General features: G+C 37.5%; 1 protein-coding gene and 4 pseudogenes across 1 annotated transcript; 1 reads left to right on the top strand and 4 right to left on the bottom strand.

Annotated features, from left to right (window-relative positions):
• Window positions 1-388: 388 nt before the first annotated feature.
• Window positions 389-4,384, top strand: LOC120163606 (BTB/POZ domain-containing protein NPY1-like). Its single transcript, XM_039173525.1, has 4 exons — window positions 389-1,117; window positions 2,063-2,132; window positions 2,383-3,558; window positions 3,757-4,384. The coding sequence occupies exons 1-4, from the start codon at window positions 1,056-1,058 to the stop codon at window positions 4,273-4,275; spliced, it is 1,827 nt and encodes a 608-aa protein (XP_039029456.1). The 5' UTR covers window positions 389-1,055; the 3' UTR covers window positions 4,276-4,384.
• Window positions 4,385-4,548: 164 nt separating this feature from the next.
• LOC120162916 lies at window positions 4,549-5,647 on the bottom strand (annotated as a pseudogene).
• Window positions 5,648-6,764: 1,117 nt separating this feature from the next.
• On the bottom strand, window positions 6,765-11,389 carry LOC120162823 (annotated as a pseudogene).
• Window positions 8,003-9,176, bottom strand: LOC120162727 (annotated as a pseudogene).
• Window positions 9,728-10,901, bottom strand: LOC120162628 (annotated as a pseudogene).
• Window positions 11,390-12,320: the final 931 nt, after the last annotated feature.

The raw sequence follows: 12,320 nt of genomic DNA, 5'->3' as shown, positions 1-12,320 counted from the left end.
GAATCCGAATAACACACTTAAAAAATCTGACCTAATATCACACTTAAAAAAACTTGACCCGACCCCGAATATCAAACTTAAAAAAACCCGACCCGACCCTAAATTAAAAAAAACGACCCGATCCCGAATGTCACAATTAAAAAAACTCAACCCGATCTGAATACCAAAAAATTAATAAGATTAATATGATCAAATTTTACATTCACTCCTATAAAAATTTTTAATTTCATCGTGTTATGAATAAATTTTTTTTTCATCCTGAAATTATATTCTAATTTCTGCTTTAAAAATTTGAACTAAACTTAAAAAGGTAATGAAATTAGATTCCAATTCCCCTAATTCAAATAGAATGAATCAAACGCCACGTTACCTTTTTAACTCGTCTCTTTGACTCACTCATCTTCCTTTGTTTACCTGTTAGCTTTGCTTGCTTTGTTCTCCTTCTCTCATTTATAACTCCATTAGATTTTCTCTCTCTTACGCCACAACTTTGTTTTGCTTCTTCTTTTCCTTCTGGATTATCTTTTTTTCTTTCTTTCTTTCTGGGTTTTCGTTTGGTTAGAGAATTTTGTTTGAGGGTCATCAATTTTAGCGTAGGGTGGGTGAACAGGGAAATGGGTTGAGAGCAGCGTACGTGTTCGAAGAAAGGTCGAAAAGGATAAGGTAGCTGAGGGCTGTTGGTGTTCCTCGTCTTGGTCAAATGTTTTATTAATGCTTTCTCCTTGGCTTCTTACCGTCTAGTTTGCATGTTTTGCTTTCTTAGAATTTCAGTATATTGAACAAGATAGCGATGTATATTTCCTTTTTTGAAGTCTAAAGATCTCTCTTTGAACCTCGGTTTCTGTCTGGTTTGGTTTTTACTTTTACTCAGCTGAGAGAGAAACAAAGAAAGAGAGAGAGAGAGAGAAAAAAAAAACCCTTCGTCGTTGGTATCATTTATTGGCACCTCACAACCACAGACAACTTGGGCAAAACTTATTGAATTTGTTTGAAGAGTGTTCACCTGTTGTTTCTTATCTTCTGTGAGGTTTATTTACGATAAAAGAAAGAACAAGATGAAGTTTATGAAGCTTGGCTCGAAGCCTGACACCTTCCAAGCTGAGGGCAAATGCGTTCGGTAAGATACTGTTTCACTACTTACATTCTTCTCTTCTCAAGAAAACCAATACATAACTTCGTTCATCATTGATGCTTTTAAGCCGTTCTTAACATTCTGCTAACTTGGATTGATTTTGTTTTGCTTCTCGTTTTGTTTCCAGTTGTGTCGTCTTATATTTTTCATATTAGTCCGTACGGTTTATGAGCTGCTAGTTCATAAGCTCTAGTCTCTATCTTTCTTCTTCTTCTTCTTCTTCTTCTTCTTCTTCTTCTTCTTTTTCACATATTAAATTTTGTTTTACTTGTGCTCTGTGTGCTGTTTTCTTTTTTCTTTTTTTGTAAATTATGGTTTTTCTTTAAAGTAACTTAAAAAAAAGAACTTTTTGCGGTTAATCATTCCATTGGGAGAAATTCTCAACTTTATTTATGTATTTTTTTCTGCACTGGCTTGGTGACAGATTAACCATATGGGTGGTTTCATTACAATTATTACGCTTTTATTGTTTTTTTTTTTTGTGTGGGGGGGGGGGGGGGGGGAAGGGAAGTGGACTTATAAGTGAAAGAAGAAATGAGTTAGTGGTCAACTGTGGGAAAGGCGTATTGGGGTTGCAGGCCTTTTAATCATCGTGTTGTAAGAATCTCTTTCTGTAAACAATAGGGCATGTTTTACATAACATTCGGCCATTTCCCAGGTCTTCTAACAAGGAACAAGCTACCATAATATGTCCAAGAAAACCTGAATCCTTAATAATAATATGCTAATACGGCAGCTAAATTTTGGAACTTTGAAGCCGTTACATAGGATCCTCGTTCCTTTTTTTTAAAAGCTTATCACTTGCATCTTGCTATTATCTATATAATATGCTCAGGAATGCAATTTTGTTTGTATTTTTTTGTTTTTTCATGTATGTAACTTTTAACTTTCTTCTTCATGGGCTTAAAAAGAGAATGTCTGTTGATGCAGGTACGTCACATCTGATTTAGCAACAGATGTTACTATTAATGTTGCTGATGTGAAATTTCACCTTCACAAGGTATGCTCTATCACTGCTAAGTTTTTCATGCTTCTGACAAAATGATATATATATATATATATCTTCAAACAACTATTCAACTGGCCTTTATTTCTTCTTAGCAACATTTCTGTGGGTGTAAGTTTGCAAAATTTTATAAGTTTAGCATAATTACCAATGTAGTTGGATTGCAGATCAAGCTCTAGATTGTGGAGATAAGATGTTTTTTAATTGTTAATTTTGGATCTGACTTATGATTGGGCTTTTGCAGTTCCCGCTAATGTCTAAGAGCAATCGGTTGCAAAAGCTGGTGATGGAAGCTAGCGAAAAGAACACTCATGAAATTGATATGGTTGATTTTCCTGGTGGACCAAAAGCATTTGAAATTTGTGCTAAATTTTGCTATGGTCTGACTGTTACTTTAAATGCTTACAATGTGGTTGCTGCTCGCTGTGCTGCTGAATACTTAGAGATGACCGAGGATGTTGATCGAGGCAACCTTATTTTCAAAATCGAAGTATTTCTTAACTCTAGTATATTACGTAGCTGGAAAGATTCCATCATTGTTCTACAAACCACAAAATCTCTACTGCCGTGGTCCGAGAATCTAAAGATTGTTGGAAGATGCATTGATTCCATAGCATCGAAAACCTCTGTGGATCCCGCAGGCGTCTCGTGGTCCTACACGTATAACAGGAAGTTATCAGCCCTTGAAAAAGTAGCTGAGGGTGGTATGAAATATCGAGAAAAGATTGAATCTGTCCCAAAGGATTGGTGGGTTGAAGATATATGCGAGCTAGATATTATTCTCTACAAAAGAGTCATGGCTGCTGTGAAATCTAAGGGAAGAATGGATGGTGCGATAATTGGCGAGGCACTCAAAACATATACCGTCAGATGGTTGCCAGATTCCGTTGATTCCTTGGTTTCTGATGTACATTCCTGGAGAAACAAATTGCTGATGGAAACTATTGTATGCTTATTACCTTTAGATGAGCACGTAGGTTGTTCGTGTAGTTTCTTGCTGAAGCTGTTGAAAGTTGCCATATTGGTTGGGGTGGATGATTCGGCCAAGGAAGTTTTAGTGCAGAGGGTAAGTTTAAAGCTGCACGAAGTGTCTCTCAAGGATTTATTAATCCCTGCGCGGCCTCCCCAAACTACCTTATACGATGTTGAGATGGTGCATTCTATTGTGAAGCAGTATATGAAGCATGAAAAGTTCAGTCGTGATTCAGATCTTGGAAAGAGCGATGTTGGATGTACTGATTTTATTCTGGGGCATGGAACTTTGTTGAGTGTTGGTAAAATGATTGATGGGTATCTCGAAGAAATTGCTCACGACCCGAATCTTTCGCTTGCCAGTTTTGTTGACTTGTCTCAGTCAATCCCTGAGTTTGCTAGACCGGTTCATGATGGACTGTATAAAGCCATTGACATGTACCTCAAGGTAGACTTTTAAATTATGGATGCCAATTTCTTTGATCTTCTCAAATTCTAGAATTATATATTATCCCTTCTCATAAAATACGCATTCCTAAATCAATTTTCTTGCTGCCTGAGATGACCCGTTGGGATGTTGAAGTATGGCATCAAAATTTTACAAATGTGGTTTGGTTTCTTGTAACACTTGTTATCATGTCTGCAGGAGCATACTGACTTGACGAAGGCCGAAAGAAAGGGACTGTGTGGTCTGATGGATGTCAAGAAGTTGACAACGGATGCATCGATGCATGCTGCACAGAACAATAGACTTCCACTTCGGGTGGTAGTTCAAGTTCTCTACTTCGAGCAGGTCAGAGCTGCAGCCGGAGTTAAGTCACTTAACAACAATCCCCGTGACACTTCCCAATCCACTTCGAACACCGACGAAGAATGGGAGAAAACTGCAGCTGAAGATTGCAGCTCCATCAAGAAACAGATGAATCAGATCAAGATAAAAGAGGAGGGCAGTAAACTGGTCAAGAAGAACAGCCAAAACAACAAAAGTGGGATGCTGCTGCTGCCATCTCGATCGAGAAGAATATTCGACAAGTTGTGGGTTATGGGAAAAGGGCACGGCGAGAACAAAAGCTCCGAGACCTCTGGAAGTTTGCAAAGCCCGGCTTCGATGATTCCAGGGGATACCAAGTCATCTGCAAAACACAGGAGGCATTCTATTTCCTAGAGAAGGGTATGCCGATGTTTATAAAGTAAGATTTAGAAGCTGCTCCGAGTAAAGAAGTTTTAGGTTATGATGGAGGGTTGAAGTATTCTAAAGAAGTTTCAGTTTTTGGGTCATTCTCTGACGAACATCTTTTATGTGATTGTATGAACGTCCTACTACATTTTCTTGAAACTTTCTAGCCTTTTCTAGCTGTGATACCTTTCAGTGACTAAATTATATCAAACATAACAAATGCTTTTGAAAGATTAAACACAAAAACAAGCAGCCCATTTTTTAACACCAACCATTACACCTTATTCACAATGGGGAAGCATAATAATACCAGAAGTGCCCTTTTCTTCTTCTTCTTCTTCTTCTCATGTCAGGCGTTGAGCATGTCGAACGTACTGGAAACTAAGTAATGATAGCTTCTTTTTTAACATGCTCCAACATGAGATGTGCAGTGTCTTTCCACCAAGAAATCTCTCTTTCCTTTCCACGGAGCTCTTTCGTTGCAATTTCCAAAGCCAGCTTGCAGCTCTGTTATCTGTTGTTCCTGTCTTGTTTCCAGCAATTCATGCAACTTTCTCTCCAGTTCATATGGTGGAACCCCACAATGCCAATCTGGACGGGCTTTTCCATTTTTTCTCTGTACCTCCTCGATGGTTTTCTCGGGAGGATTTGTGGGGAATTTGCCTGAATCTAAAAGGAGTTGTAAACGTTTCAACTCAACTTCAAGTTCTGCTTCGAGCCTGTCCATTCCCTCTACACGATCTTCTTTTGGAGCATCATCACATTTTTTATCAAACAGTGTTTCGTTTGAAAGTCCATCCCCTTCATTTGATTCAAGATTCTTAGGAACCAGTGAATCTTTATTCAGCAGTCCCTCTTTAACAGTCTGAAGAAGAGACTCCATCTGGATCCTCAATTCCGTAATCTTTTGAAGTTCATCTTTACTTTCTGCAATTAGATGGAGCAAGCAGCACCTTATTCCCACATTAAATTTAGATTCCCGCCCAAATATTTCTGCTTTTTCAAAAAAAAATAAAAATAGAAAGGAAGATTTCAAAAGTCAAGAACGTTATTCTTAATCCTTACCCGGTTATAAATCAGAACCGTCAGTCACGTGATCAGGCGGCGCAACATCATGATCTTCTTTCTTTCCGTCATCATGAACCTTATTCGTCAGCCTCCCTGCGTAAAAGCAAAAGAACAAACGAGCGGCGAAACGGCGGGGCTTGGAGCAGTTGGGTGGCCCTCTGCAACCGTCCGTGTGGAGAAGACGGTCTTGAAGTAGAAGAACGTCAGCGAAGCGTAAAGGAGGTGAAGGTTTGGATTTAGAGAAGGGGGAGAGAAGCAGGAGCTTAAACTTCAAAACTATTCGCATCGGCATGGATATGGAGATTGTCTAGCGGAAGATAAATGAGAGTGACAGAGAATATGAAATGAGATGAAGCAAGGCAGAGTACCGTTTTCAATTGTAAACAGATTCGGATGGAAAGGTATTATTTATGGGATAAACTATGTATTTAATCATCTAATTATTACTTTGATTCTATTTTAGTCACTCAATCCTTTTATAAAATATAAAAAACGTTGGCATAAAATTAGCAAATCCAAAGATAAAAAGTAGGGATGGAGTGAAATGTGGTTTAATCTGCTTTTGTTTTGCCGATTACTAATGCATCATCTCTGTTTTAACAGGGAATAATCACAGTTATTTAATATAATAGCAATGTCCACTATGCCTAAAATATTTTCTTACAATTCATGACTTTTTTATATTTGAATAAGTATTAATTTAAAAATAAATAAAGTAAACTAGATGATCGGTCACTTTCGTTTAAGTTTTATATATTTTTTATTGAATTAAAAAAATATTTGATCACGTTCGTTTTTTATTTAATTAAGATATGATTATTGAAATTTTGACTGTCTTACCGAGAAATAGTGAGGAAAATAGATACAATTGAGCACATCTTGATTAAGTAAAAATAAAAATAATCAAATATTATACTTTTTTTAATTTAGTAAGAAAAATGTACAAAGCTAAAACGAAATTGATCAATAATGTAATTTACCCAAATAAATATAAAAATTTCACGTGTATTATAATCCATGCATAAATTTTGATTTTTTTACTTAAATTATTGTCATGAATTCTAGTGCTTTTGTTTTATTTCTCTTTCTCCGTCTTTTATGATGATATCTTGCGTCGGGTATTAAATACAAGAGTTAAGATCCATTTATATTATATAAAACTAATAAGTTTTATCAATTTATAGTTATTAAATTTAAATAAATAAATGAGTTGGATTTAATTAAAATTTGTAAATCGCGTTGTGGATTTTTTCTCAAAAGCTTAAATAGTTTAATTAAGACATTTATGTTTATTTTAGATACATAGTTTATGGAACATATATATCGTAGCTAAGCAGCATGCTGCCATTCAGATTTGCATTAAAGCAGATACAAACTGTTTGATATTTGCTCAAATAACTATTTGTTCATGGGGGTGATGGATTAGACTTTAGAGGGTTCAGTTTTGATAGAGCGATCAACTGTTGCAGCTAAAGCTAGAGTGAAGTTGGGATCTTTTATTAAGGATGCAACATAATCTTCAATGCTCTTGTTGTTGTCGTTGCTGATGCTGTACTCATGCAAAACACTCGTAGGGTTTCTTCTGTTTTGTAAGACGTCGGAGCCGGAAAGAGTGAGGTCAAGGGTGATGGTCGGTCGAAAAGGATTACCCAGAACTGGAAAAGGAATGCTCGTCGCCGGGGAGAATATAGGAGAATTGCATGAAGATGACAATGATTCTCCGGCAGCCGGAGAATCAACATCGTGGTTGTGTTGTCCTTCGTAAGTTGCCACAACATAGGATTTGTCCTCCATGCATCGCTGAACCTACACGTTTTCAATCTGAAACAATGCGATAAATCTGAAACAAAGGAGAACTCCATAAAGAATATATTGCTATATATATATATATACACACATTCTTTTTGACAGGGCATCCCGGAGCCATAAAGCACTTGAAATAAGCCCGAGGGGATGGATTATCTTTAGTAACTTTCTGCCCTTATTTTCTCCGTTGAAACCCATCTTGCACTACCTATATACAGAAAACCGCAGTAACATAAAAACATGCTGAAATGCAAAGAAACGTGGCTAGCTAGGGTTAGTGAGATCTTACAAGGCTTTGATCCCTAGGTCAGTTTTCACGAAAAACTGTGACGTTCTGGATGCAACTGGAACATCAGGTCTTAGTCTCTTGTTTGATTCCTGGAGGAGATAAGCTTGATAAAGAATATACACAGTAAAGAATTGCATAGATTCATATTAGCTAGTACACTGCTTTTATAACAATGGTTTAGCTAACCATTAACCACCTAACAAACTAACTGACTTAGCTAATCAACCTAACAGACTAACCACCTTTACATGCATCAGTCTAACATTCCCCCTGCTCTTCCTTTTCTCCTTTTGACAGCAATCTAACATTCCCTCTATTTTTCCTTCTTTATGAAAAGATGAACAATTGAATCGAAAGTACGGATGCTTCCTTCCGTTCACTTGAATCGAAAGTGTCGATACTCCCTTTCGTTCTTCTTGAATCGAAAGTGTCGATGCTTCCTTCCGTTCACTTTGAATCGAAAGTGCTAATGCTTCCTTTCGTTCTTCTTATTCACCTTCATTTCTTCATTTTTCACCCTCTTTTACAAGGTTCCTTGACATACTTTTTTTCCTAATCAAGAATTAAAGTTGTCCACCTAGAATTCTTTGTAGAATCCATACAAACTCCTGTTTGAGCTAACAAAGCCCATGTTTCATAATAGTAATAGCTAGATATCACGAAAAAAAAAACACGCCTAGTAACATCTAAATTGCAACGTTCTTGATATGAGATAATCGAGCTTTGCCATCTTCCCATCTCAGATGGGCACCAATCTACTGCAGTAAGTTCACCATGGTGATTCTTCAAGATGATAGGCTCCGCTTAAGGCTTGTTCACCTTCCAAATATGAGCATTTCCTTTGTTGGAACCACTTAGTATGTAGTCTGCGTCTGAACTGATTGCTGACTTCACATAAAAAAAACTCTATTTGGCATCCAGAGAAAGTTTGCACCGGGCCCTTATCAAGCTGAACTATTTTATACAAGTATGTCTTGTTGTCCATGCATGATGCTATTAGAAACACTCCTTTTAAGTCCTGGGACAAGCTAGATATACCCTTTTTAGATGCAGTATCTGGTTGGGGACATGCCTGAGTGACATGGGATTTCAGTTTCCTTGTATCCCAGAACTTCACAACGCTGTCTGCAACTCTAGACATAGCAATGGAAATGTCATCTTTGAGATAAAGAACTGAAGTAATGGTTGCAACAGCAGGCTTCCCACGTCTACCCCGCCTTGCTTGAGATGAAGGATGAGCTCCTTTGACCAAAATAGTTGGTGCAAGGCAAACTTCAGCACTTCTACTTCGGGAGTTGATCTTGCATCTTAGATCCCAAACGACAAAGGACCCATCTCTCGAACCGGAAACAACTAGATCAGAATTAGTAGAATGAGAACTCAAACATTTTACACTTCCTGTGTGCAACATTAAGACTCCAGTGCATTTCTTTTCCTGAGCATCCCATACCTTTATAGTTTGATCCCCTGAAGCTGTTAAAATGTAACTATCATCCTTCATCCAGCATACATCAAATATGGCATTTTCATGAGCAACCCATTCACTGATTCTTGCTTTTTCAGTATTTCCCTGGTGTGATGCAGTGGTATCTTCCACTATATGAATCCCCTTCGTTTGTCTGACAGCATGAAACAGTTTAGTCATCGTACGCCGACGGCCTTCCATTTTAAGCGGCGGTGGAAACGGAAGCCGGCGGCAACGGAGGAGGAGGACGACGAACTCCATGCAGCGACTGTGAATCAGCAGCAGCCATGAACACCGAAACTTCTTGCAACAGAAACAATTTCTCCAAGACTTATGGCGATTGATACCATGTTGAGAAGTGTGTATAACAAAGAATATACACAGTAAAGAATTGCATAGATTCATATTAGCTAGTACACTGCTTTTATAACAATGGTTTAGCTAACCATTAACCACCTAACAAACTAACTGACTTAGCTAATCAACCTAACAGACTAACCACCTTTACATGCATCAGTCTAACATTCCCCCTGCTCTTCCTTTTCTCCTTTTGACAGCAATCTAACATTCCCTCTATTTTTCCTTCTTTATGAAAAGATGAACAATTGAATCGAAAGTACGGATGCTTCCTTCCGTTCACTTGAATCGAAAGTGTCGATACTTCCTTTCGTTCTTCTTGAATCGAAAGTGTCGATGCTTCCTTCCGTTCACTTTGAATCGAAAGTGCTAATGCTTCCTTTCGTTCTTCTTATTCACCTTCATTTCTTCATTTTTCACCCTCTTTTACAAGGTTCCTTGACATACTTTTTTTCCTAATCAAGAATTAAAGTTGTCCACCTAGAATTCTTTGTAGAATCCATACAAACTCCTGTTTGAGCTAACAAAGCCCATGTTTCATAATAGTAATAGCTAGATATCACGAAAAAAAAAACACGCCTAGTAACATCTAAATTGCAACGTTCTTGATATGAGATAATCGAGCTTTGCCATCTTCCCATCTCAGATGGGCACCAATCTACTGCAGTAAGTTCACCATGGTGATTCTTCAAGATGATAGGCTCCGCTTAAGGCTTGTTCACCTTCCAAATATGAGCATTTCCTTTGTTGGAACCACTTAGTATGTAGTCTGCGTCTGAACTGATTGCTGACTTCACATAAAAAAAACTCTATTTGGCATCCAGAGAAAGTTTGCACCGGGCCCTTATCAAGCTGAACTATTTTATACAAGTATGTCTTGTTGTCCATGCATGATGCTATTAGAAACACTCCTTTTAAGTCCTGGGACAAGCTAGATATACCCTTTTTAGATGCAGTATCTGGTTGGGGACATGCCTGAGTGACATGGGATTTCAGTTTCCTTGTATCCCAGAACTTCACAACGCTGTCTGCAACTCTAGACATAGCAATGGAAATGTCATCTTTGAGATAAAGAACTGAAGTAATGGTTGCAACAGCAGGCTTCCCACGTCTACCCCGCCTTGCTTGAGATGAAGGATGAGCTCCTTTGACCAAAATAGTTGGTGCAAGGCAAACTTCAGCACTTCTACTTCGGGAGTTGATCTTGCATCTTAGATCCCAAACGACAAAGGACCCATCTCTCGAACCGGAAACAACTAGATCAGAATTAGTAGAATGAGAACTCAAACATTTTACACTTCCTGTGTGCAACATTAAGACTCCAGTGCATTTCTTTTCCTGAGCATCCCATACCTTTATAGTTTGATCCCCTGAAGCTGTTAAAATGTAACTATCATCCTTCATCCAGCATACATCAAATATGGCATTTTCATGAGCAACCCATTCACTGATTCTTGCTTTTTCAGTATTTCCCTGGTGTGATGCAGTGGTATCTTCCACTATATGAATCCCCTTCGTTTGTCTGACAGCATGAAACAGTTTAGTCATCGTACGCCGACGGCCTTCCATTTTAAGCGGCGGTGGAAACGGAAGCCGGCGGCAACGGAGGAGGAGGACGACGAACTCCATGCAGCGACTGTGAATCAGCAGCAGTCATGAACACCGAAACTTCTTGCAACAGAAACAATTTCTCCAAGACTTATGGCGATTGATACCATGTTGAGAAGTGTGTATAACAAAGAATATACACAGTAAAGAATTGCATAGATTCATATTAGCTAGTACACTGCTTTTATAACAATGGTTTAGCTAACCATTAACCACCTAACAAACTAGCTGACTTAGCTAATCAACCTGACAGACTAACCACCTTTACATTCATTAGTCTAACATTCCCCCTGCTCTTCTTTTTCTCCTTTTGATAGCAATCTAACACGAACATTAACCCTATAGCTTCATTCTCTCTCTGCCAACATTCCAACTCCACTTGCAGAGCTTCCACCTGACAAATTTTTCTCATTAAATCTCTCTCTTTCTCGAAAAACTAAAACCAATGATATAATCAATATATATATATATATATACACCTTTTGTTTATCATGGTTTGGAGAATCCATGGCGTATGTGCTGAAAACCAGACGATACCTAGAAGAAGAGTAGAGATGACGAAACTGGAAGTTATTGAAATCGATGGCACGAGTTTTGACAGAAAGATGAATGGGGGAGTTTATATATTATATCAAAATCGAGATTCACGAGCTGTGGAAATTGATGGTAATATGTGTGACATCTTTCGGATGAAGTAAGCACTTTTACACCCAAGTTTTGCTATATATCGTCACGTTCCTACTACAATGACAATGTAAACGGGTTCCGGTGAAGGTAACATCATCTAGAAGAGGGTGAATGAACCCGACAATTTACTATCATTAATTTGTGTTAAAAAAATTCCGACATCAAAAGACTGTCAAAGCGTGTAGCATGATTGAGTACTACAACTTTTGGTAATAATAATTTATGAGTACATTCCCATTGGCTGAAGATTACTGTTCCTTTTGTTTCTTGTTTAAGTTTTTTGTGTGATCACATTCTCGTAGAGGTGTTCATAATTCGATTAAAATCAAACTATTTGATCGAATTAAAATTTTGATCGTTTAACGATTGATGATATTTTTAAAACTTCGGTTTGAGTTAATTGAGTTTGAAATAAATTAAAGAATCGAAATTATTAAATATTTATTATATTATATATATTATTTAGCTTTAGGAATGTTTAAACTTCAGTTTTAACCGAATTGATTGAATAAACCAAAAATATTAAATATTTAATACATAATATATAATATTTATAAATTTTGGTTAATTCAATTAACCGATCAATTAATCAAACTTAGTTCGGTTCGGTTAAAGTTCTTTGAAAAAACATTGGTTTGATTAACGGTTAAAAGAAAAAAGTCGGTTAATGAAGTTTGGGAAATTCAGTTCGGTCGGTTAACCGAATTACCCGTTTAAACACCCCTAATTATGGGTATGGATGGGAATAGGACC

This window comes from Hibiscus syriacus, unplaced genomic scaffold, assembly GCF_006381635.1.
Source record: "Hibiscus syriacus cultivar Baekdansim isolate YM2019G1 unplaced genomic scaffold, ASM638163v2 tig00000326_pilon, whole genome shotgun sequence".
Lineage (NCBI taxonomy): Eukaryota > Viridiplantae > Streptophyta > Magnoliopsida > Malvales > Malvaceae > Hibiscus > Hibiscus syriacus.
This window is presented reverse-complemented; position numbering and strand designations above follow the sequence as displayed.